This window comes from Haemorhous mexicanus, chromosome 3, assembly GCF_027477595.1.
Source record: "Haemorhous mexicanus isolate bHaeMex1 chromosome 3, bHaeMex1.pri, whole genome shotgun sequence".
Classification (NCBI taxonomy): Eukaryota; Metazoa; Chordata; class Aves; order Passeriformes; family Fringillidae; genus Haemorhous; species Haemorhous mexicanus.
This window is the reverse complement of record NC_082343.1, coordinates 99,237,283-99,257,222: the sequence shown is the minus strand read 5'-3', so window position 1 is coordinate 99,257,222 and position 19,940 is coordinate 99,237,283. Positions and strand designations below refer to the sequence as shown.

The 19,940-nt window shown below is 36.6% G+C and overlaps 1 protein-coding gene across 1 annotated transcript in view; it reads right to left on the bottom strand.

Moving 5' to 3' along the window:
* The window catches only part of SNTG2 (syntrophin gamma 2), a 137,936-nt gene that overhangs the window by 48,207 nt on the left and 69,789 nt on the right, over positions 1 to 19,940 (bottom strand). The window contains exons 9-11 of the mRNA XM_059843310.1: positions 19,638 to 19,765; positions 9,416 to 9,545; positions 2,162 to 2,200 (exon numbers count right to left, since the gene is read on the bottom strand). Coding sequence (XP_059699293.1) covers positions 2,162 to 2,200; positions 9,416 to 9,545; positions 19,638 to 19,765 — 297 coding nt within the window. The remainder of the gene's footprint in view (positions 1 to 2,161; positions 2,201 to 9,415; positions 9,546 to 19,637; positions 19,766 to 19,940) is intronic.

Genomic DNA, 19,940 nt, shown 5'->3' with positions numbered 1-19,940 from the left:
GCAATGAAGAAAACTCACCCCAGGCAACACAGTAATGAAAATCTAAGGACCTGTTTAATTCTTCAGGAATGTCCACGCTCAAAAGAAAAGATAAATTTGCAGCTATCACAAATTTTACTTCAAGGCAATTCTTCAAGTGACCTTCAATCTCTTAAGGTTATCCTTTGCTTAAATTTTAAATCAATTGCCTTAATAAGATTTAACAAGAGCTATTCAGGTCTGTACAAACATTATGTAACTGACACTAATAGGCTCCATTTATCTAGTCCAAAAATAATCTTCTTCTTGCCAAATTTCATATGATGCCTTTGTGATATATATATATATGTATGTATCTGAGAATTCACATCTTGATTGCTTTTAAAGCAAACTTTAACAGGACATATAAATTCTGAGTTGATCAAAATGGCTCTTTTAATATTTTTATGTTTTTTAGTTTTGTTTACTTATCTCCCAAATTCATTATAAACTTTTTTTTTCTCACTTTTTGGCAGAGAACAATCCAATGTTTGTTGCTGTCAGTTGTACCTTAAATTTTCAGCTCCTGAAATTAAGGTCCTAATTGGTCTTTTCATACTAGGAATGGAAAAAGGAAATAGATTGTTACTGCCTAACTTTAGGCACCTACTTTAGATGGTAGGCTGAGGCAAGTCAAGATTAGCAAAAGTGACTCCCCTAAAGGATGATTTAAAGCACTGATACCAACTTTCACACTCGAACAGCTCTCTGGAACAGAATACATTTCTGCACTGATTATTTAGGCAGTTTGTGGAGACTAGTCTATTAATATAGGAAATCAAATTATGTATCTAATGGTATGTATATAGTTGTATGTCTCCAAAAGTTTTAAAAATTGAGGGAGAGTATGCCTTTTTTTCAACTGCACTCATTAGGTGTACCCAAACTGATAAGGAAAAAACTGAATAGTTACTAAAGCACTTGCAGTAGACAGTTAATCCAATAAAAGATATCCAAATCCAATACCTTTTCCCCTGGCATTCATAATCCCCTGTTTTTCATATTGGTTTAATTAATAATTAAAAGCCCATGACAAAGAGAGCAATTAAATCACAGAATTATAGAACAGTTTGGGTTGGAAGGGAGCTTTAAATGTAATGGAGGTCAACCCCACTGCAAAAAGCTGGCACATCTTCAGAAAGATCAGATTGCTCAGAGCTCCACTAACCTGATCTTGAATGTTTCCAGGGATGGGGCATGCGCCACCTCTCTGGGCAGCCTTTGCCAGTGCCTTACCACCCTTAATGTAAGAAAAACTTCTTTTTTATGGCTAAACTAAATCAACACTCTTTGAGTTGAAAATTAGTACCTCTTGTCCTATTACAATATGTTCTGCTAAAAGTTTGTCCCTGTCATTCTTATAGGCCCCCTTTAGATGCTGAAAGGCTTCAATAAGGTCATGCTGGAGCCTTCCCTTCTCTAGGCTGAATAGCCCCAGCTCCCCCAGTCTCTCCTCACAGGATTGGTTTTCCATCCCTCTGATTATCTTTGTGGCCCTCCTCTGGATCTGTTAGATCTGGTCCATGCCCTTCTTATTTTGGGAGCCTTAGAGCTGGATGCAGAGGTAGAGAGGTGTCACAAGAGTGGAGTAGAGGGGCAGAATCACCTGCCCTGACCTGCTGGCCACTCTACTTTTGATGCAGCCCAGGACACAGTTAGTTTTCTGCTCCCCAAATCCTCCCTCCCCTTCAAGTGCCTTATCACAACTTCTAGGAGGATCTGTTCCTTGATCTTCCCAGGAACATGGATGAGGCTGACAGGTCGGTAGTTCCTGGGTTCCTCCTTTCTATCAGTTTTAAAAGCGGGTGCAATGTTTCCTCTCTACTTCTCACTAGGGGCTTCACCTGACTTCTATGACTTTGCAAACATCGTGGAGAGTGGCTTGGCAACTACATCAGCCAGTTCTCTTAGGACTCTGGGATGCATCTCATCAGGTCCCATAGGCTTGAGCCTGTTCAGGTTCCTGAAGTGGTCACAAATCTGACCTTACAGTGGGAGGGATTTGCTCTCCCATCACTGGTCTTGCAGTCCATCCACCAGTCAGTTTTAAAACTGACGAGATGTGTATATGCAAGCTCTACAAATTTTCCAACAATGTAATCACACAAATTAAAAAAATTGGACAATATAATGGAAATCCTACCTGGTCAGAGGCAGAACAGCATTTATTTGCCATTTTCATCTATGAAAGAGAGAGGGAAGAACACATAGAGTTATTGATATGCTGAAGAGTTTCTGTGATGGAATTAGCATTGATTGACTTAGTTATTGAATACTATATTAATACTTCCAAATTATATTTGTAAGAAATTTTATCATTCAGTGCTTAAATAGTAGATTTTTATTATTATAGCAAATTTGCAAAACCAAGGATTTGAAAGACAAAAGCTTTTAAGCAGTTTTCCTTAAATACTTCATAAAGATTTGCATTTATGATTTTAACTTTGCCGGTCTGAGTGAAAATACTATATTGTACTGTAGACATCTCATTAGGTCTCAGTTCAACAATTGCTTAAGCAGATTCTTAAATGACATCTGTAATTAAGTCCTTGTGACCTTAGAGCGTAAGATGTATTTAAAGACGAAATGAAAATTGCATGGGTTTTCCTCTTAGTTTACTCTTCAAGACAAAGTTTTTCCTCTTTGTTTAGATAATGAAGAGTTTTGATCATTTTGACTTTTCTCTGGCAGTCACAGTTTGCACATATGAGTGGTGGTCAAATACTGACATATATCATACATAAATACTTTTTTGAAGTGTAACACTTTTTAAACTGCAATTTTATAAAGTGTAGATAAGAATTTAGAAAGAAATATATTAAAGTGGAAAACCAGACTTCCCTACATCCTAGGAGTAAACTGAAAGCTGTTCTAGAGTTGATGAGTACTTCCAAAGGACCTTGTTGCCAAAAAGCTTGTTTTATTGGAAATGAAAGGCTTGTGATGGAGGACCAAAACCCTACACCAGTGATCAGGGAAAACTGCAATTGCCCTAGGAAACAAACAGAAGAATTCCAGGGCTATTGCTTGTATCCTGGGCACACCAGATTTGTAAGATCAAATCTGTGGATGTAACTCATGGTAATATGGTGATGCCATTGACTGCTGTGGTGGGTTGACTCTGGCCTGTAGCTGAGCACCCACACAGCTGTTCACTCCCTCCTCCCAACCAGCAGGAAGGATGAGAGAATAGGAAAAGCAAGAAAACTTCTGAGTCAAGATGAGCAGAGCTTAAGAGAAAGAAATAAGAAAAATTCAAGTGATATGAATGCAATCACTCTGTCTACCACAAGCAGGCTTCAAGCAACAGCCATTTTGGAAGACAAACCCACACCTCCTTTCTTCACAACATCATTTCAATTGCTGAGCACAATGGTGTGGAATATCTCTTTGCCCACTTTCAGTTAGCTAACCCATCCATGTCCCTTCCTAATTCCTTGATCCATCCTCGGCTGGGTAGGTGGGATGTGTCAGAGTGAGAAAAAGTCAAAGCCTTCATTCTATACAAAACACAGTGCCTGCTGCTATGAAGGAAGCTCCCCCCATCCCAGCCAGACCCAGTACACCTGTAGGGGCCTGCAGACTTTGTGTTATGGTAATAACACAGGCCTCAGGATGTATCAGGATTTATACACACACACACACACACACACACACACACACACACACACACACTCTTGCACCTAACAGAGGAAAATAACAAGTCATTGTCCTCCGCAGAGTGAATTATCTATGATCATCAACAAAATGACCTTAGGAAAAAAGACAGTGTGGAGGGCTAAGATGACAACAGGAGTCTTGACTGTATGGACAGAGGGTGATAGCAATGCTCAGGGCTCTAGTCAGTCCTAAGCTATCATGGCCATAAGGGTTTCTTCTCCCTCACACACTCAAACTCAAGAACCTCACTCTGTAACTTGGTTGAAACAAGTTGGTGAACTGGCCCGTGATGCAGAAGGAAGCAGTCACCAGTCTGATTTGGTGGTGGGATTAGTCCTGCTGGAAGAGTTCTGCAGGACATAATGAGAAGTCACCCGGAATACTTCAACGACAATAGAAATGCTGATACACCCTGCCCATAATCAAGTCCAACCTTTCTCCTGTGCCTCAGACACAAATACATACACAAAGTAACAACAGAATAGCCATGTTAGACACATAGAAAATATAATTACCTTTCAGGTGTCCAAAACCATACTCAATAATAAGATTACTATAGCACAACCCAGTGCAAGTAAATGGGTTCAGATGTGCCTGGAATAAAGTGTGTCAGACTGACTATGAAAGTTTTCTGGCCCAAGTAGGTAGAATATTTTGAAGAGCACCCTAATAACCAGCTCAGCTTCCCATTGGAAAGGATAACAGGGAAGAATGCTTTGGACTCCACAGTTTTTCACTGCACAGGCAACTCATTCCCTATTCCAAGCAGGAAGGCTGCAGCCCTGATGTAGCTGTGGGGAGAGAAAAAAGATCTGCTTCTATACCACGTTACATCCCAGTGTCACGGGGCAGAGAAGCACGAACTCTTCACTTCACCTGGCACCACATGTGCCCTTCACATGTCTGCACAGCCGGTGCAGACAGGCAGGAATACAAATGGGATGCATTTACCTTGCTGGCACTGCATGAATTCTCAGCCCTGCAGTATAGAAGTGCAAGCTGGACACAGCAGGGGAACTAAAACAAAAAACCTGGGCCTGCAAAGACTGCAGGCTACTTGGAAAAGAAACTATTAAGCAAATTGTAATTCCTATGCTCTGTTCTAAATGGATACATACAGGGCAGGAACTAAAATTATTCAGAACCATTTACCTAAATCTAAATGCCTCCCAGGCTGGGATTTATTTCACATATAATATACCTTTGTTCTCTTTCAAGAAAACAGTGAAGGCTCTTGACAGGCACCTATTTTTTTCCTAGCTGTATTTTCCTATGTGACTGCTTATTGCTTGGCCAGGTTTAGGGGACATGGGTCCTATCCCTACTGACTTCCCTTTACAACATCTACAGTCTGAACTGTGGTACTTTCAACTGGAAATTTTGTATTTAAAACAACAAAAAAGCAGCAGTGAAGAAATATTATGCATTCTCACCCTGGGAATAGAACTGCTTGTGTAATCATTGAGGCAGTGAAATTTGTATACTGCTTCCTACACACAAGGATTTTATTTCCATCTACATGTACCCCACAATCTGCTGTGTAAAGAAAGCAAGACCTTCTCAATCTTCTTTCTTTTTTTAGTGTATGTTTAAAGCTCATATTTCATAAGCCTCTCCCTATTACAACAGACATTTCACACAACTGTAATACAAAATATCCCCAGATATGTGTTTACATGAATAAATAAAAGAGAAGATTTACAGACTATGACATATACAATTAAAAAAGATGTCATGGCCATAAATGCAATCTGGATTAATAACCCTACTTTAATATCAAATTTTAAGTTTCTACCATCCTTCAATGAAACTTCTGAAATCATTTATACAAATCATAAATAATGATTAAAGTGGAACAAGAGCATCATAACTTGTTCTCTGACCTGCTTATGACCTACTCATTTATTTACATTTTTTAAAATAACATCATTAGAATTTACTGTGAAAAAAACACAAAACGTTGAGAAAGTTTTATATATAAGAAACAAATCTCTATAATGTAAATGAACTGACAGCATTACCTTTAGGTGCTTCTACTTATTATGACTGAAATTATGCTCAGTGCTATATTTCAAAGACAATAACTAAGATCCATGAGAAAACCTGGGTATATCTTATAGCTGTCAATCTGAATGGTGAAAAACAGAGCGAGAAATATAAATTATCCCAAAGACCTTTCTCCTAAAAAGTCATAGCCATTACAGCTCTGTCACTTCAGCCTACAAAGAGCCCTTCAGCTGAAGAAATTAAGAACAGGAGCAGCAAGAAGCACAGGCAGATTAATTAATTTCCTGTGCTTCTTGTTTAATCATGGAAAATTTACTGCCAGTTTCTGTTGCCCACCTTTCCTTGGTTTTTCCAACTGCACCTCCTTCTGCAAGAAAAGAGGTGTACGAAGAAATAAATCTGAGGTGCTAATTCACCTGCATTTATTTCTGCCAAGGATAAATGTAAAAAGCTTTGAGAATATTGAAAATGAGGATTGAATCACAAAGGAAGATGATAGGGTAGTTTCATGCTGCTAGAAAAGTATGTGAGAAAACAGAATATGTACAGAGAGATGAGTAATTTGGGACAAGGGTCCTCAGAAATGCATGTTGCTTGTAAAGCTGACTGTAAGTAGGAGATTTTCTGAGCTAAGTATACAAAGCATGTGTCAGCAATGAGGGCTGAAAAGACACTCTTACATTTTTCTCCACATTGCAGCCTCCCTTGTGCTCCCCTGTCATCTAAGAATTGAGTCCAGGCTGGTACCAGAATCATTATTTCTCATCTACCAAGTAACACTCTCTAAATATGTACAGGGGCAGCACTCCTATGCAGTGACAAGTTCTCACATCTCCACTGTTGAAAGATGACTCCTCCTATACGCTTGATCCCCAGAGAGCTTGCCTTTGTATAGAAGTTAGATCTTTCAGTAGTACTTCAAAAGAGTAGTCTGACATTGGCAGAAGTGTCACATTGTGGCAGAGCTATTTTTGCACTACCTACACTAGGACTGTCTCCTGACATCAACAGGAGATCTGACAAAGAGCTACTGAACATGACTTTATTAGGGTAAAATAAAAAAAAAAAAAGTATATTAGGGTAAAATGATACAGGAAAGATTGGGTGCACTGTACAAAAAACCAATATCCTGATTAGGAGCTCTTTGAGAATTAAAATTCTAAAATTAATTATTCAGAATGTCATGCAAATATATAGGACAAAAATGTATATAAGAGTTACACAAATAGGCACAGTTTCAGTAAGAATGACTAAGGTGCAAGAAAAGTTGCTAAAGTCATGAAACAAATATCAGCAAAACCAAGTGCAAAAATGTATGGAAGTAAAACATGAATAATGATAAGTATTGCTTAAAAACCTAGTAATAGCTCAAGTAAGGATGCTGATATTATGCCAACAGCGTTAGCAAAAAAGTCCATTGTTATCATGTATTTAGCAATTAATTTCCATACTGAGATGATGGTGTGGGACAGAATAGGAAATCAACAGTTTAACTATTTGGAGAAGCAATTGAACTTTGAGTCAGCAAGTACTCATGAAAATAACCCATAAATGGATAAGGAGCTCTCTGAAACAATTTCTAAATGAATAGTGATTATCTTTGGTCCTGGAGAATGGGGAGACATCCTACAGAAGTGAAGAAATGCAGAAACAGGAAGAAACTCTGAAGGAATTACAGATTAATTCCCCAATGTCAGAATAAGAGGTAGGACAAGATAAGAATCACTTGTTTTGAAATTATAAGACTAAGGTAATCAAAAGGATTCCAAATGGACTTCCAAGAAGCCTGATTCAAAGGCCCTGCCCGAAGCACTGTGGAGGGTGGTCTGTGCTTTCTGGCTGCTCAGAGGCAGAGAGCTGTCCAGCCTTCTGCTGTACTCCACCCTCTCAATCCCCGTCTTAAAAATAGTTTGCAACAAAAGGGATTCTCACTGACTACTGCATCTCCCCTTCTGATGATCAATAATTAAATAAATGCTCTGGCCTGACCTTTCCAGTTATACCACAGGCTGCACGCCTGACAAAACCTGTAAAGCTACTGTCCAAGCAAAAAATTTACATGCTTCTCATATGAGCTGCATAGAGTTTACTTTGTGACTCACTAAGAACAAAGAACATGGATATTCATCATGACTGTTGTTTCTCAGGCCCTTCCTGGGAACAGTCAGTTATATGAACACCAGATGGACTACTTTGTTGACAGAGTTCACTAGTAAAAGATAGTGGAGAAGACTGAGAAAGCTCTCAGTTTCTAATAAAATATTGCTGCCGACAGGTCACAGCACAGTGAAGATACTATGTCAGGACACATAATTACTGCACATAGTCCTTTCAAAAAAACTGACTAGCATCCTATGACTAACAAAGGCTGCCTTCTTTTATTTTTATTATTATTCACTTATATCATTGGAGTGGCTTGTATTCAGTGAATTTCTCTAGAAAGAAAGAAAAAAATGGCTTAGTAACTATGAATTGGAATTGCTCTAGAAATATTAGCATACACTTTCTTAGAATTATTACATAATAATACCCTGTACATTATGTGAGTCACTAAATAGTATTTAAAAAGAATACGTCATAAGCAAAAATGTCTGACTTTGAAGAAGAGATTGTTTGAGCAATTGAATATTTTAAAAAAATTAATTGAATAAATGAATATTTTAAAAGAATTAATAGAATAAAAGAACTATTATGAACAAATGTGATTCATGTAGCTTTTGAAGAATAGGAAAACAAATTAAATTTTAAGTCTGTTTTAACCAACAGACTTAAAGATTTATATTGAGATTGAATACAAATTCTACACAATATAATCTGGAGACCTAAGCAACAGTTCATTTAGAGTACAACGCACAAATAAAATTCAGGCTACTTAATCATAATTTATGAAAGAAGTCAATAGACTCTGCACTTGTAGAGAAAGAAAAGATTAAAACCTGCACAAGCAATTCTTTCACGGACAGCTGTGCTATTTTTTTATCACTGAATTTTATCATTACTTAAAGACAAACATACTTTTAAAATTGTACATTATCGAGTTTCCTATTTAACTTCATAGTTAATTCCATAATAATCAATGTTTTTAGCTGCTCTTTGATGGAATAATAAATGTGCTGTCCAAATAGTAATTTTCTGTTTCTCTGGAGATTAGTTAATACTTCTGCTTGCAAAGGCAATTGTTACTTATTAATTTACAGGAGTAACTTAAAATAGCATAAGCATCTTTATACTTCTAGGAAGTGAGATGGAATAATGAGACCTTAAATAAGTCAACTCTTAGACAACTTAGAGATGTAAAACTACTGTCACCAGTAAGTCTCAGTAAATCATTCTTCACCAGCTACAGAATTTTCACATGCTTGTTTCAAAATCAACAAATGCTAATTTCAAGCACAGTTTAACTACAAAAATGTGAAAATGAACTATTTGGCCACATCTAAAGCTCTGTGAAATGACCAGTATGGATACATACTTTGCCCTAAAAATTGTTAAAATGATAAACATAAACTGATTTAATACTGTTTTCTGTTCTATGCTAACACTGCATGCCTTGAAAACTTCTTGATACTTTTGATCAGGCAACCTCTCCCTATTTTGTCCTTTCTCCTTTTCCTCCCCATACACAAGCATTTTATATATTGTACTTAAAGCTGAATTGTTTTTTACCCTTTGAAAACTAGAAATAACTTTACAATAGCATAAACAAGAAAATATGTGGAAAGTAACATACATTTTGTAGTGTCAAATCACTGATGTTAGTAGACATTGCTCTCAGCCAGTCAGCACTCTCCTGGGCTGTATAAAACTGAAGTATCCCAGTACTAACTCCATCGAGTGCCAGCACTTCAAATGCATTAGATCTGCAGTAAGAAGAAATATATCCGTAAAGGAAGATATGTCAGTTTTCTCAAACTGCCCAATATTTATCAGTGTTCAAGTGATTTTTATGCCTTTTCACAAGTTTTTGAGTGTTTACTTTACCAATGAATAGAAAGGCAACAAGACCAAGGATAATAGGGAAGTACCAAGAGTAACAGATACAATAAATACTTTCTCTTTACCAATATATACATGTGCTGATGATCATTTACTTCCCCCTGGGTACACATATTTTGTTCATAATTATTGAACTTAAGGTAGTGTATTCAGGAAATATGCATTGGGTCTTTTTGAAAAAAAAATATTGATTTTTTTAAACCAAAATGCCAATTTTATTTATTGCATTTTGGCTTCATTTACTGGGAATGTATGAAGATTCAAAGCACTGTCTCCCCTAGCTTTCATTTTTTGGATTCCTAAACTTTTTTTATGTGTCATTCAAAGCAATGCTTAATTCAAGCACCTTTATGTCATAGAATTTTGAAAAACCTTCTTAGAAGTTTCTTCAAAAATTTTCCTTAAATAGTCTTCTCAAGACAGCATTGGCACAGGCTAGTGTGCAACTTTGTTTTATTAACTTTTAATGCAACTTTTATGTGTTTGTAGCAACTTTATTCTGCAAATGCCAGTGCTTTCCCTTCCTCACTATCTGCACTAAGTTAGGCACTGTGTATGTACCTTTGAAATTTCCTGCATCTGAATGCCGGTGGGAAATGCTTTTTTTAACTCTTAAAATTTTCCAATAGGAACCACAAAAGCTCATTAAGTAGTGGTATGGAATTACACTGGTCTAAATTTTAAAAAAGTGGCACACAATAGTTGCAGTAACTAAACTTCAGAAAGATAACAAGATTATTTGAATGCCTGTGATTGCCAGAAAAATTAGATTTTAGTTATATACTATTGTGAAAGACAATTATAATTAGCTCAATGACTTTGCATGTGTTTGTTTTGTGTATAATATGGAGAATATCACCACTAGTTTCTACATTTGTAATTTAGATGTTTATACTTATATCCTATATTGCCCCATTTCTGGTACCAACCCAGAAGAAAGCCAACTACTGAATCAGAATACTCCTCTATGAAGTTGCTGAGTCTTCCCGGGGTTCTCTGATCTAAGGTGAAATCCTCTACTGCTTAATTGATGATATATGTCAATATTCAAAATGACATATGGAGGTAAATGGGCAGTTATCCATTCCTGACTTAGTGAAAAAATTATTAACCTAACCTTTGTCATTTGTAGGGAGTTTGATGGTGAGCATGAATCCTGAACTCTATATACTTGCTAGGAAAGGTAACATGAACCTCCCATCATACATAATATAAATAAGACAATGTATCTGAATAGATATATGTGAGATGCTTTTCTTTTAAAGGAGTTGTAAAGCATTATATCTGCTGTTTTCAAAAATTAACATGCTTGGCCTGTAGACTTAGATATGTATCAGCTGACTGTCCATTTTTCTTTCATGATTGAATAATCATGGGAACTACTAAAACTTGATGGCAGTGGCAAAATTCTGTGTCACTTTCATTCCAGTAATCTCTTTCACCTCTTCAGAAAGAAAGAAAAGATTTTAAAAAAATCCTTTCATTGCCTTCAAGTAAACTGAGTAAAATAATCACATCCCAAAAGTATTGTTCATTTTACCTAAGGTTCTGACAAAGATCCCAACAGTGCTGTAATAAAATGACTTATGGTATGATCTCCTCAACATCCCACTGAGCCAGTGAGAATTTGTCAGCCCTTATGCATTGATACACACTGGTGCCTGAAAACAGTATTAATGCTGTGAGGAGAAGCCCTTCACAATGCCCAGCTTAGATATCCCACTCAAATATCAAAGCTCAGATGCTAGGATCCTTACACAGCAAGAGGGCTGTGCAGAGCATTCAAGAGAGCCAAGCAATAGTATGTGCTCTCCATGGAGCCACAGGGTGTCTAGATACTAACTCAGCTTCTGCAGACACACAAAGACCTGAATGCCTTATCCCAGTGGCACAAGTTCCCTAAGTGGCTGATGAAAGATCACAGAAAGGAACTCCTCCGTTAACAACTTGGGCAACCAAAATAGGCAATCCAAATTTAAAAATACAACTTTTATTATAAAAATTACCAAATATCTTATCATTTGAAACAGGGTGCTGGTGATAGAGTGGATTACACTAAAACTCATGTTGTTCTTTATCCTTTTTAAAATATGGTGATCAATTACAGACAGTTAACAATATTCAATATTCATCTAGAGAACACTTCATGAACACTATATTTGCACAGAATCAAATAGGGTGTAAGGAATCCTGTGAGTCCCTCAGTCCAGCCTCCTCATTAACTTTCTTAAAGTACAAATCTTTTCCACAGGAACACAAAAACTGGACACAGAGGGAGATACCTCAGGTGTGGCCTCAGGAATGCAAGTAGATGAGAGTAGATGAGAACAACCATTTCCCTTGACTTGTTAACTATATTATTGCTAACACAGCCCCTTATAAGGGACTTTGTCACCGACATGTTCTATGAAAAATCCTTCCCTTAGGATTTTCCCTCCTGAGAAGCTGAGAGGCCTCAAGAACAAAATGCAAACAATTCTTATCTGCTGCTATGGAATGCAACAGGTGGATTTTTGACTGGTCCCATCTGGTTGCTTCTAATTAATGGCCAATCACAGTCCACGTGTCCAGACTGTCTCGGTCAGACACAAACCTTTTTTATTCATTCCTTTTCTATTCTTAGCTAGCTTTCTGATGAAATCCTTTCTTCTATTCTTTTAGTATAGTTTTTAAATAATATATATCATAAAATAATAAACCAAGCCTTCTGAAACATGGAGTCAAGATTCTTGTCTCTTCCCTCATCCTAAAACCCCTTTGAACAATGCATCAGGACTTCATCACTGAACCTGTGCTCAGCTGACTCCTGCTCAGTGCAGAGTCTGCCAACATCCCCAGGCCCTGCCTGCAGAGCTTGTTCCCTTGCTCCAGCACACTGACACCAAGATATTCTTTCCCATGGCTCAGTAAAAGAAGAGTTGTGACGAGCCAGTGGTGGTCACATTATCGGGCACACAAGACTGAGACTTTTGGGACACTGCTGTCCCCACTGTGCTGGCTTGGCAGGAAGGTGGTTTTACCAGAAAGCAGTTCAGAGTAAATGACATAGGATAAAAACCAGCCAGGGCTTTCCAAAGTTTACATATGCCAGTCATGAAGTCTGTGGTAGCAACCCAGTGTTTTTGCCCTGAAGCTTAATCAACTTTACACGATTATTTCTTGCTTTCAGTTACAAAAGTTTCTCTCTGAAGTTCCCATAATATATTGATATTGTTGCACGTACCACACTGTGTTCTAAAAAGCATAGTGTGCAGAAGGCTACAAGTAAAAACAGATATCCAAACTAAAAATAAAAGCTTAACAATATAAATCCTGAGGCTTTTTTTTAAGTGAAAAAATCAAAGCAAGGAACAAGATGGCACTGGATTCACGAGAAAATAAATCCTACAGGCTAAATGACATGCATTTCTCTCTGCCATTTCCTCAAAACAGAGAAAAGAAAAAGAGAGACACAACAAAGAACCTACTCCTGTTAGCTGTCAAGGAGGAGCTTTCCATTTAATACCAAATAGTAAGTTTGAAAGGTTTCAAGATGCTATAAAGTTGCTGTAGGGTTTTTATTTTCTTTGTTGGTTTGTATTTCTTTTTTCCCTGAGGCCCTAAGATGATTTTAAAACACATACAGAGGAAATTTCTACATCTTCTATTACTGAAGTTATTCTACTGACTACTGCAACTAGAGCAAGAAATTAATATTTGCATTTCCTAAATACTAGAAATTTGTGTTGCACTGCCATCACATTTCTTACTTTGAGATTTGTCTCCCTATCTGTAAATTTGTTTCCTTCAAGCATTTCTGCTAAGGAGCATGAGGCACTATTTTCAATACTCAGTGTCTTTCTATCTCACTTTCATGGTGAAATGATGAATAGATCTGCATTCCTGGTCTCTTTTGGAGTTTATGGCATTAATTTCTTGTAATAAAATAAACACTATCTTTGTGAGCATGGCAGTCAGAATAACAGATGACCACTGGTAGACTTTAGGTTCTCTTCTTGAAATTGACACCTTTAAACAAGTACTATTAATTAATATTAGTAAGGAAATTTTTCCACACAAGCAGTTTGCTACTATAGAGGTGTTAAATCCAAAGACTTTTCTAAGATAAAAAGTATTTTCAGTGCCAGCTGAAATGGGAAGAGCTGAAATTTACTGGAGGCTAAGATTCCAGCAAAGTATATATTTAAATTTTTTAGTATCTGTGGCATGTGAAACCATCTCTCTTAGACTTATATAGGTATTTTATTATATAGATATTTCTACAAAAATCAAGATGTAGGCTTGACCATAACTCTTTTATCTTTACTACCATGCTGATACAGACAGACAGATTTGATCAGCTTTGCATCGTCCCAGGTCCTGATTCAGTACTCCATCCTGTTTGTATGATTTTTTTAAATGTTTGAGTTAGTTTTTATTGCTTTTGTTACAACATTTTCTTGTGGCTTGTTTATAATACTACACAGCCCTCTTGCTACAATGTCTACTTAGACAGAAGTTTTAAGGACTATGGGTAGATCTGAGTGGAAATTCTCCAAAAGAAAGGATCTGAATTACTTAATCTCTTTGAAATGTCATGTTAGAAGTAATGGGATTTTGTATTGTAAATGTCACAGAACCTCGCACCTTACAAAATGTTTAAATGTGCACAAAGAACTGGACTATTGACAGAAACCACATAACTCAGATGATTTCAAAACATTAAACATAAACTTGATTGCAATTAATGCTTGTTGTTTTGGGGGAACATTTTGATTCCAGTATAGTAACTTAAAAAAATTAGAAATACACAATACTTTGGAGTAATTACAATGGTCAGAATACCAAGAAATACAAGATAACACCTGAATCTAATTAGGTTGTTTTGTAATTGACACTACAGATACATGGGCTCATAGCTACTGGGTGTGAATTACTTTCATTCCACTCACTATTTTAGTCTCCCATATTCAAAATAAGCATTTTTTCTTCAGTCTCTAAACTCATAATGTTCAAGATGTTATAGGTGTTGTACCCTTATTCAAAGCTTCTGTCAATAAAAATTATTATGCATTACTACCAGTATCAGTTGTAAGGACTAAAAATAGTTGTCTGCATTTCCCCAAATAATAATTCCATAACAAAATTGAAAGACTACAGTGCATGAACTGTGTTCCCCAGCTTCTAAAAGACTACTTATCTTTACTTTTCTATCTTAAAACAAACAAAACCAAACCCACCCCAAACTGTAATATAAACCACAAATTCCTTTGGGTGAGAAAACTTACTGATATTATTTCTCTGTTAAACTTACATCACATTTATTGACCAATTCAATCCTCAACAGTCAAAAAATGTTTCCTTTGCCAACTAGCAATTAAGAGTATTCACAGCAATAGCATTCTCACTACATTTATATTACCTTACTTCTTACAGAAAAAAATTACATTGATGGATTAGTGAGAAGTCTAGAACTATAGAAGCAGTAGTGCTATATAATAAAGGCAAATGAATAAAAACTTATTGAATTGCTAACTAATCAAAAAGACTAATTAGCATGTTACTTATATAAATATCTTCAGACAGACTCCAATCATATGAACAATGTGAAATACATGAATTCAAGATGATTTTAGTAGTTATTACAAAGGTTAATCTTCCACGCAGAACAGAAATGACATCTATTAGGTTTCTTATCTTTCCTTTAAAATATTCTGAGGAAATTTTTTTTTAAATTTTGTTTTGTGGTATTGAAAAACATATTTCACGTGCCCAGCATGCAGTATTTTTAGCCATTCTTTATATGGCAGGAAAATATTTATCCCAATCTCTCTAGTTTCTGTTAATAGATATGGTGTTACAAGAATTTAAAATACATGAAAAAAATATTCTTGTGGCATTAAGTCATAGTCTAAAGACTTCTTCTGAAAAATACATTTAAAAGTCAAGTGAAATGAAAAGCCAAAGGCAAGTTGCCTTATCCTTCACAAGAACAACAAATAAGAATCAAACAGGTACATGTGATCTTGGCCATCTCATGACACAGGAGTGTGCTGAAAGTATGCCTTCGTTTTTGGCAAAGCTACCAGAAAACTCAGCTGAAGTACAGAAGAATTTAAACTGCACAGTTTAACTACAAAGGAAATAATACAGCCTAATATGTCTAGATTAGATCAGATTTTATCTAAGGCACACTAAAAAGTCTACTACAGACAACTCGGTCTATGTAAGGAATTTCTAATGAAAAAATTAATTTTCAGCAAAGTGCTGGCATGCCATACTTTGTAATATTCTGTATTTTTTTTTAAATCAAGGCAAATAAAAAGAGGGCCTTTAGTAAATATGTGACTCTTAACCTTATAGGAGACAAGCCCAACCTTATAAGAGACAAGATTTTTCTTGTTCTGAGGTTATATGAATGTTACTTACACCACCAGGAAAAGAATGCTGAAAATATATGAAAAAATCTTGAATATCAGGGAGAAGTAAAGTGAATGAGGTCAGAGGAAATATCCAAACATGCAAATGGCAGTTTACCATGTGAGAACAGCAAGAGTAGTTGAATTTACAGGTACTATACATAGGCTAAACAATACCATATATTTTTAAAAATCAGAGTATACTAACAAAAGTATATTAAGTTCTGCCGCAGCCAACGGCAAGAATTTCACAGGTAAAAAAAGATGGTTTTATGCCAGGGAAATGAATGATTGAAGAAAGCAGAGCGTGCACTTCCTGTGAGCTGATAGACAATTTTAATAACTTTTCAAAAGGCATAACGTTCTGCATATTTAAAAAGTTATGTCAAAAGCCACAGAGTATAGGTAATTTCTGACAGAAAGAATTGTATAGACCTCTCTGAATGTAATTCAGGCAGGAAGTAGGGAAAAAACATCTTTCATGCAGCCGATCTAGCTGAGGAGAAGGCACACAGCTGCATATGTGATGCTATAGATGATAGTTCCAATACTTCAACAACACACACTTAGAAAGTAATCTGGCTGTTCTGACACCAGAGCACCTTTGCAAGACCAACTGAAATAACTTAGTGGATAAAAACGCAATGAAGCATTGCAACAAAACACAGTTATGAGAAAGAACATGCAGGAGACACGTTACAAGTTACGACAGACTCATGGACTCAAGTAGTACAGGGAAAACAGGCATGCTGTCAACTCATGCATGCAAAGAGGCTCCCAATAAATATTCAAGGTATGGTAAAACAAGGAAATCAGTCAAAAGGATCTGTGATTCATTCAGGGGAATGAATTTGGGCTCACGCCAATGGCTTTAGACTGTTGGCTTCAATGTAAAAGGGAACAGAGAAGTGTAGATATGGTTGAAAGTAGGATTTTTATCTAGACTGATCAGGGGTTTCATTTAATGCAAAGCAGATATTTGATTTTAGAGTGTAAATACCGAAGAGATATGTTGGACGCTATGTATTTATGAACATGGGGAAATGCAAAAAAAGGATACAAGTTGGATCATAGTAAAAATACATACACTCATTTCACAGTACATGCTAAGAGCAGTCTGGTGTCCCTCAGGCACAAAAACTCCACTTTTAGTAAGAATATGGGAAACTCCTCATCCACAGTTAACCTCAAGGCAATATCTTTTTAATGCTCATATAACTCTTTTTGTTGGTTCACCAAAACAAGCAAGGAGCACTTATTTTAGAAGTAAAGTATCATGGGATGGTGGTAGGATTTATGGCATTATTTCATATTCCTTCAGAGTGTATAGAACAAATAAAAAACCCACTAATAATTTAAGAGTGGAATATATACTAAATATATATGGGAGTGAGATACATCACAAGAGAATGTGTCTATCCAAGACTAAAACTGAAAGCATTAAGTTTTTCAAATCTTACACAAAAAACATATCTGTGATGGGTTGATCTCGGGCCAGCAGCCATGCATCCACACTACCGTTCACTCCTCCAGCCCTCTCCAGAGGCATAGCAGAGAGAATACAAAGAAGAAAAAACCTCATAAACTGAAATAAAGGTAGTTGAATAAACAAACAGAAGAGGGAAAAAACCCAACGAACTAAATTACAACAAAACAAGTGGTGCAAACACAACCACTCACAATCTCTCACAAGCAGAATGATGTCCTGTCAGTCTCCAGGAAATGCCTCGCTTTCCCCAAGCCCTCTCTGCTCAGTTTTTATTGCTGAGCAAAGATGCTACACCGCATGGAATGCTCCTTTGGCCAATTTGGTTCACTGGTCCTGCTTGTGCCTCCTCTTAAATTCTCGCCTACCCTGGGCCTATTTACTGTGCAGGAGCAGACCAAGAAAAAGAGAAAGCCTTGATGGTGTGCAAGACCTGGTCAGCAACAACCACTATAGTGGTGTGCTATTAATATTGCTTTAGTCACAAATCAAAGCACAGCACCTTATGGACTACTATAAAGAAGATGAACTCCAACCCAGACAGACCCAGTACAAAGCTGAAGGCATTTTACTTCAAAGAAATCTCAAAATCCACATGCTGCTCTTTTGGGAACTAGAATCCCTAGGGATTTCTCCATCTAATGTGTAAAGTACACAGCACAGGAATGAAAGCTCTTCAAACTATCAGGGTGGTAACTGAAGTCAGAGGTTTAAATGTTCTATCCTCTTCCATTTATCCTTTAGATTCTAGAACACTGATGATAAGCTGATGCCTAAATGTGAACACTGAGATTTTTTTACTTAATTCACTGAATGTCTAAGCCTTGAATGGTTGGAAGTCTGTGATAGATTGGACAGGAGTGGACAGCATTAACTTGTCAGTTGAAGTAGGGAGGAAGAAAGTGGTGGAGGAAGTGATGAGACGCTAAGTAGAAGAGAATTCAAAGAAAGTCTGTGGAAGAAGCTAAAACTTTTCTGGACACTTTATTATTCACCTGTGATGCTTTAACACAAAGTCTGGGAGAGGAGCTGCCAACTGCCTTAGAAGATGAATTGCTGTAAGTTAAAGCAGCATATCCTGTCCTACTAGAAAAATAATGCTTTTCAGGTCATTTTGAGGAAACAGGTGAAAAATCTGGCATAGGTCAAGAAAGGTATTCACATGAATTTCTGGTAACTTCTCATAGCATGTGACCAGTATATTGATTCTTCAATAAAGATTCCAATTATCTCCTTAATATGTATTAAAGGCCAATAAAAATAGGGCAACCCTTAAAGACCATGGAAAATAATGACAGTGAGTGAACTCCTGTTCTGATTCATATGGAGAGCTATGGACTGCTTGGCCTACAACTACTGGTAGATTTGAGACAGTTTTACCACAGAACAGTTTGCAGAAAAAGCTTCTGTATGCTGCAATGTGTAAAACTTTCCCAAGCATATTATTTATTGAAGCTTTATTAAACTTCACTTTTGCTTTTTTATTTCCTAAAGCCCGGTAAAATAGCCTCTGAAATCCTATTCAACAGTTACTTTATCAACCATTAGTTATGTCTCTGAGATGCAAAAAAAATCTATGATCCAAAACACAGTATTTTTTACCATGTGCTTTGCCAAAATCTCATCAATATGAGTTTCTTTATGACACTGATAAAAGCATATCTATATGACATGATAGCACAGGCATGATGATTATGCACTGTGTTATCATTTATAATGAAAAAGGAAAGTTAATTGACAAAATTAGAATTGGGGAATATAGATATTAGGTATACAGAAGGAAATGTAGTGCCTTCAAAATTCATTCACATACACCGGGATTAACTTTTGTGCCAGCTGCTGATGCTAACAGAATTTCCAAGATACAACAGATTATAGAAACGTATTTGTAGGAGCTTTACCTTATCTTTGATAATCACCATGAATACCATTAATCTTAGGAGAAGATGAACTGCATAGCTTTTAATAAGAAGAATTTCATATCTCCACTCAATTCTTCTAAAGCCAACAATCCACAGCAAAACACTATGTACAGCTAAGTAACCCAGTGCCTCCCCTTTGAGATTACAAACCTTAATTTATCTGTTCCGGTTTTGTACCTGGAGATTCGAGCCATCGACAGAGGAACTGATAAGGTGTCTAGCCAGCGCTTCTCGTATTTTGGTTCATTAGCTATGGGTGAAGAAGGTGATGATGGAGCCTGTGCAGAATAAATGAGAAACAGTAGGAGAGCTTATAAGACAATATAGTGAAAACCCATGAATATGCATCTGTGGCTCTGTTTGTCTCAGAAGTGAATAATAATCATCACCATAAAAGTATTCAAGAAACTCAGAATGGGGTAGGGAAATGAAAACCCGTATGTTACCCATCTT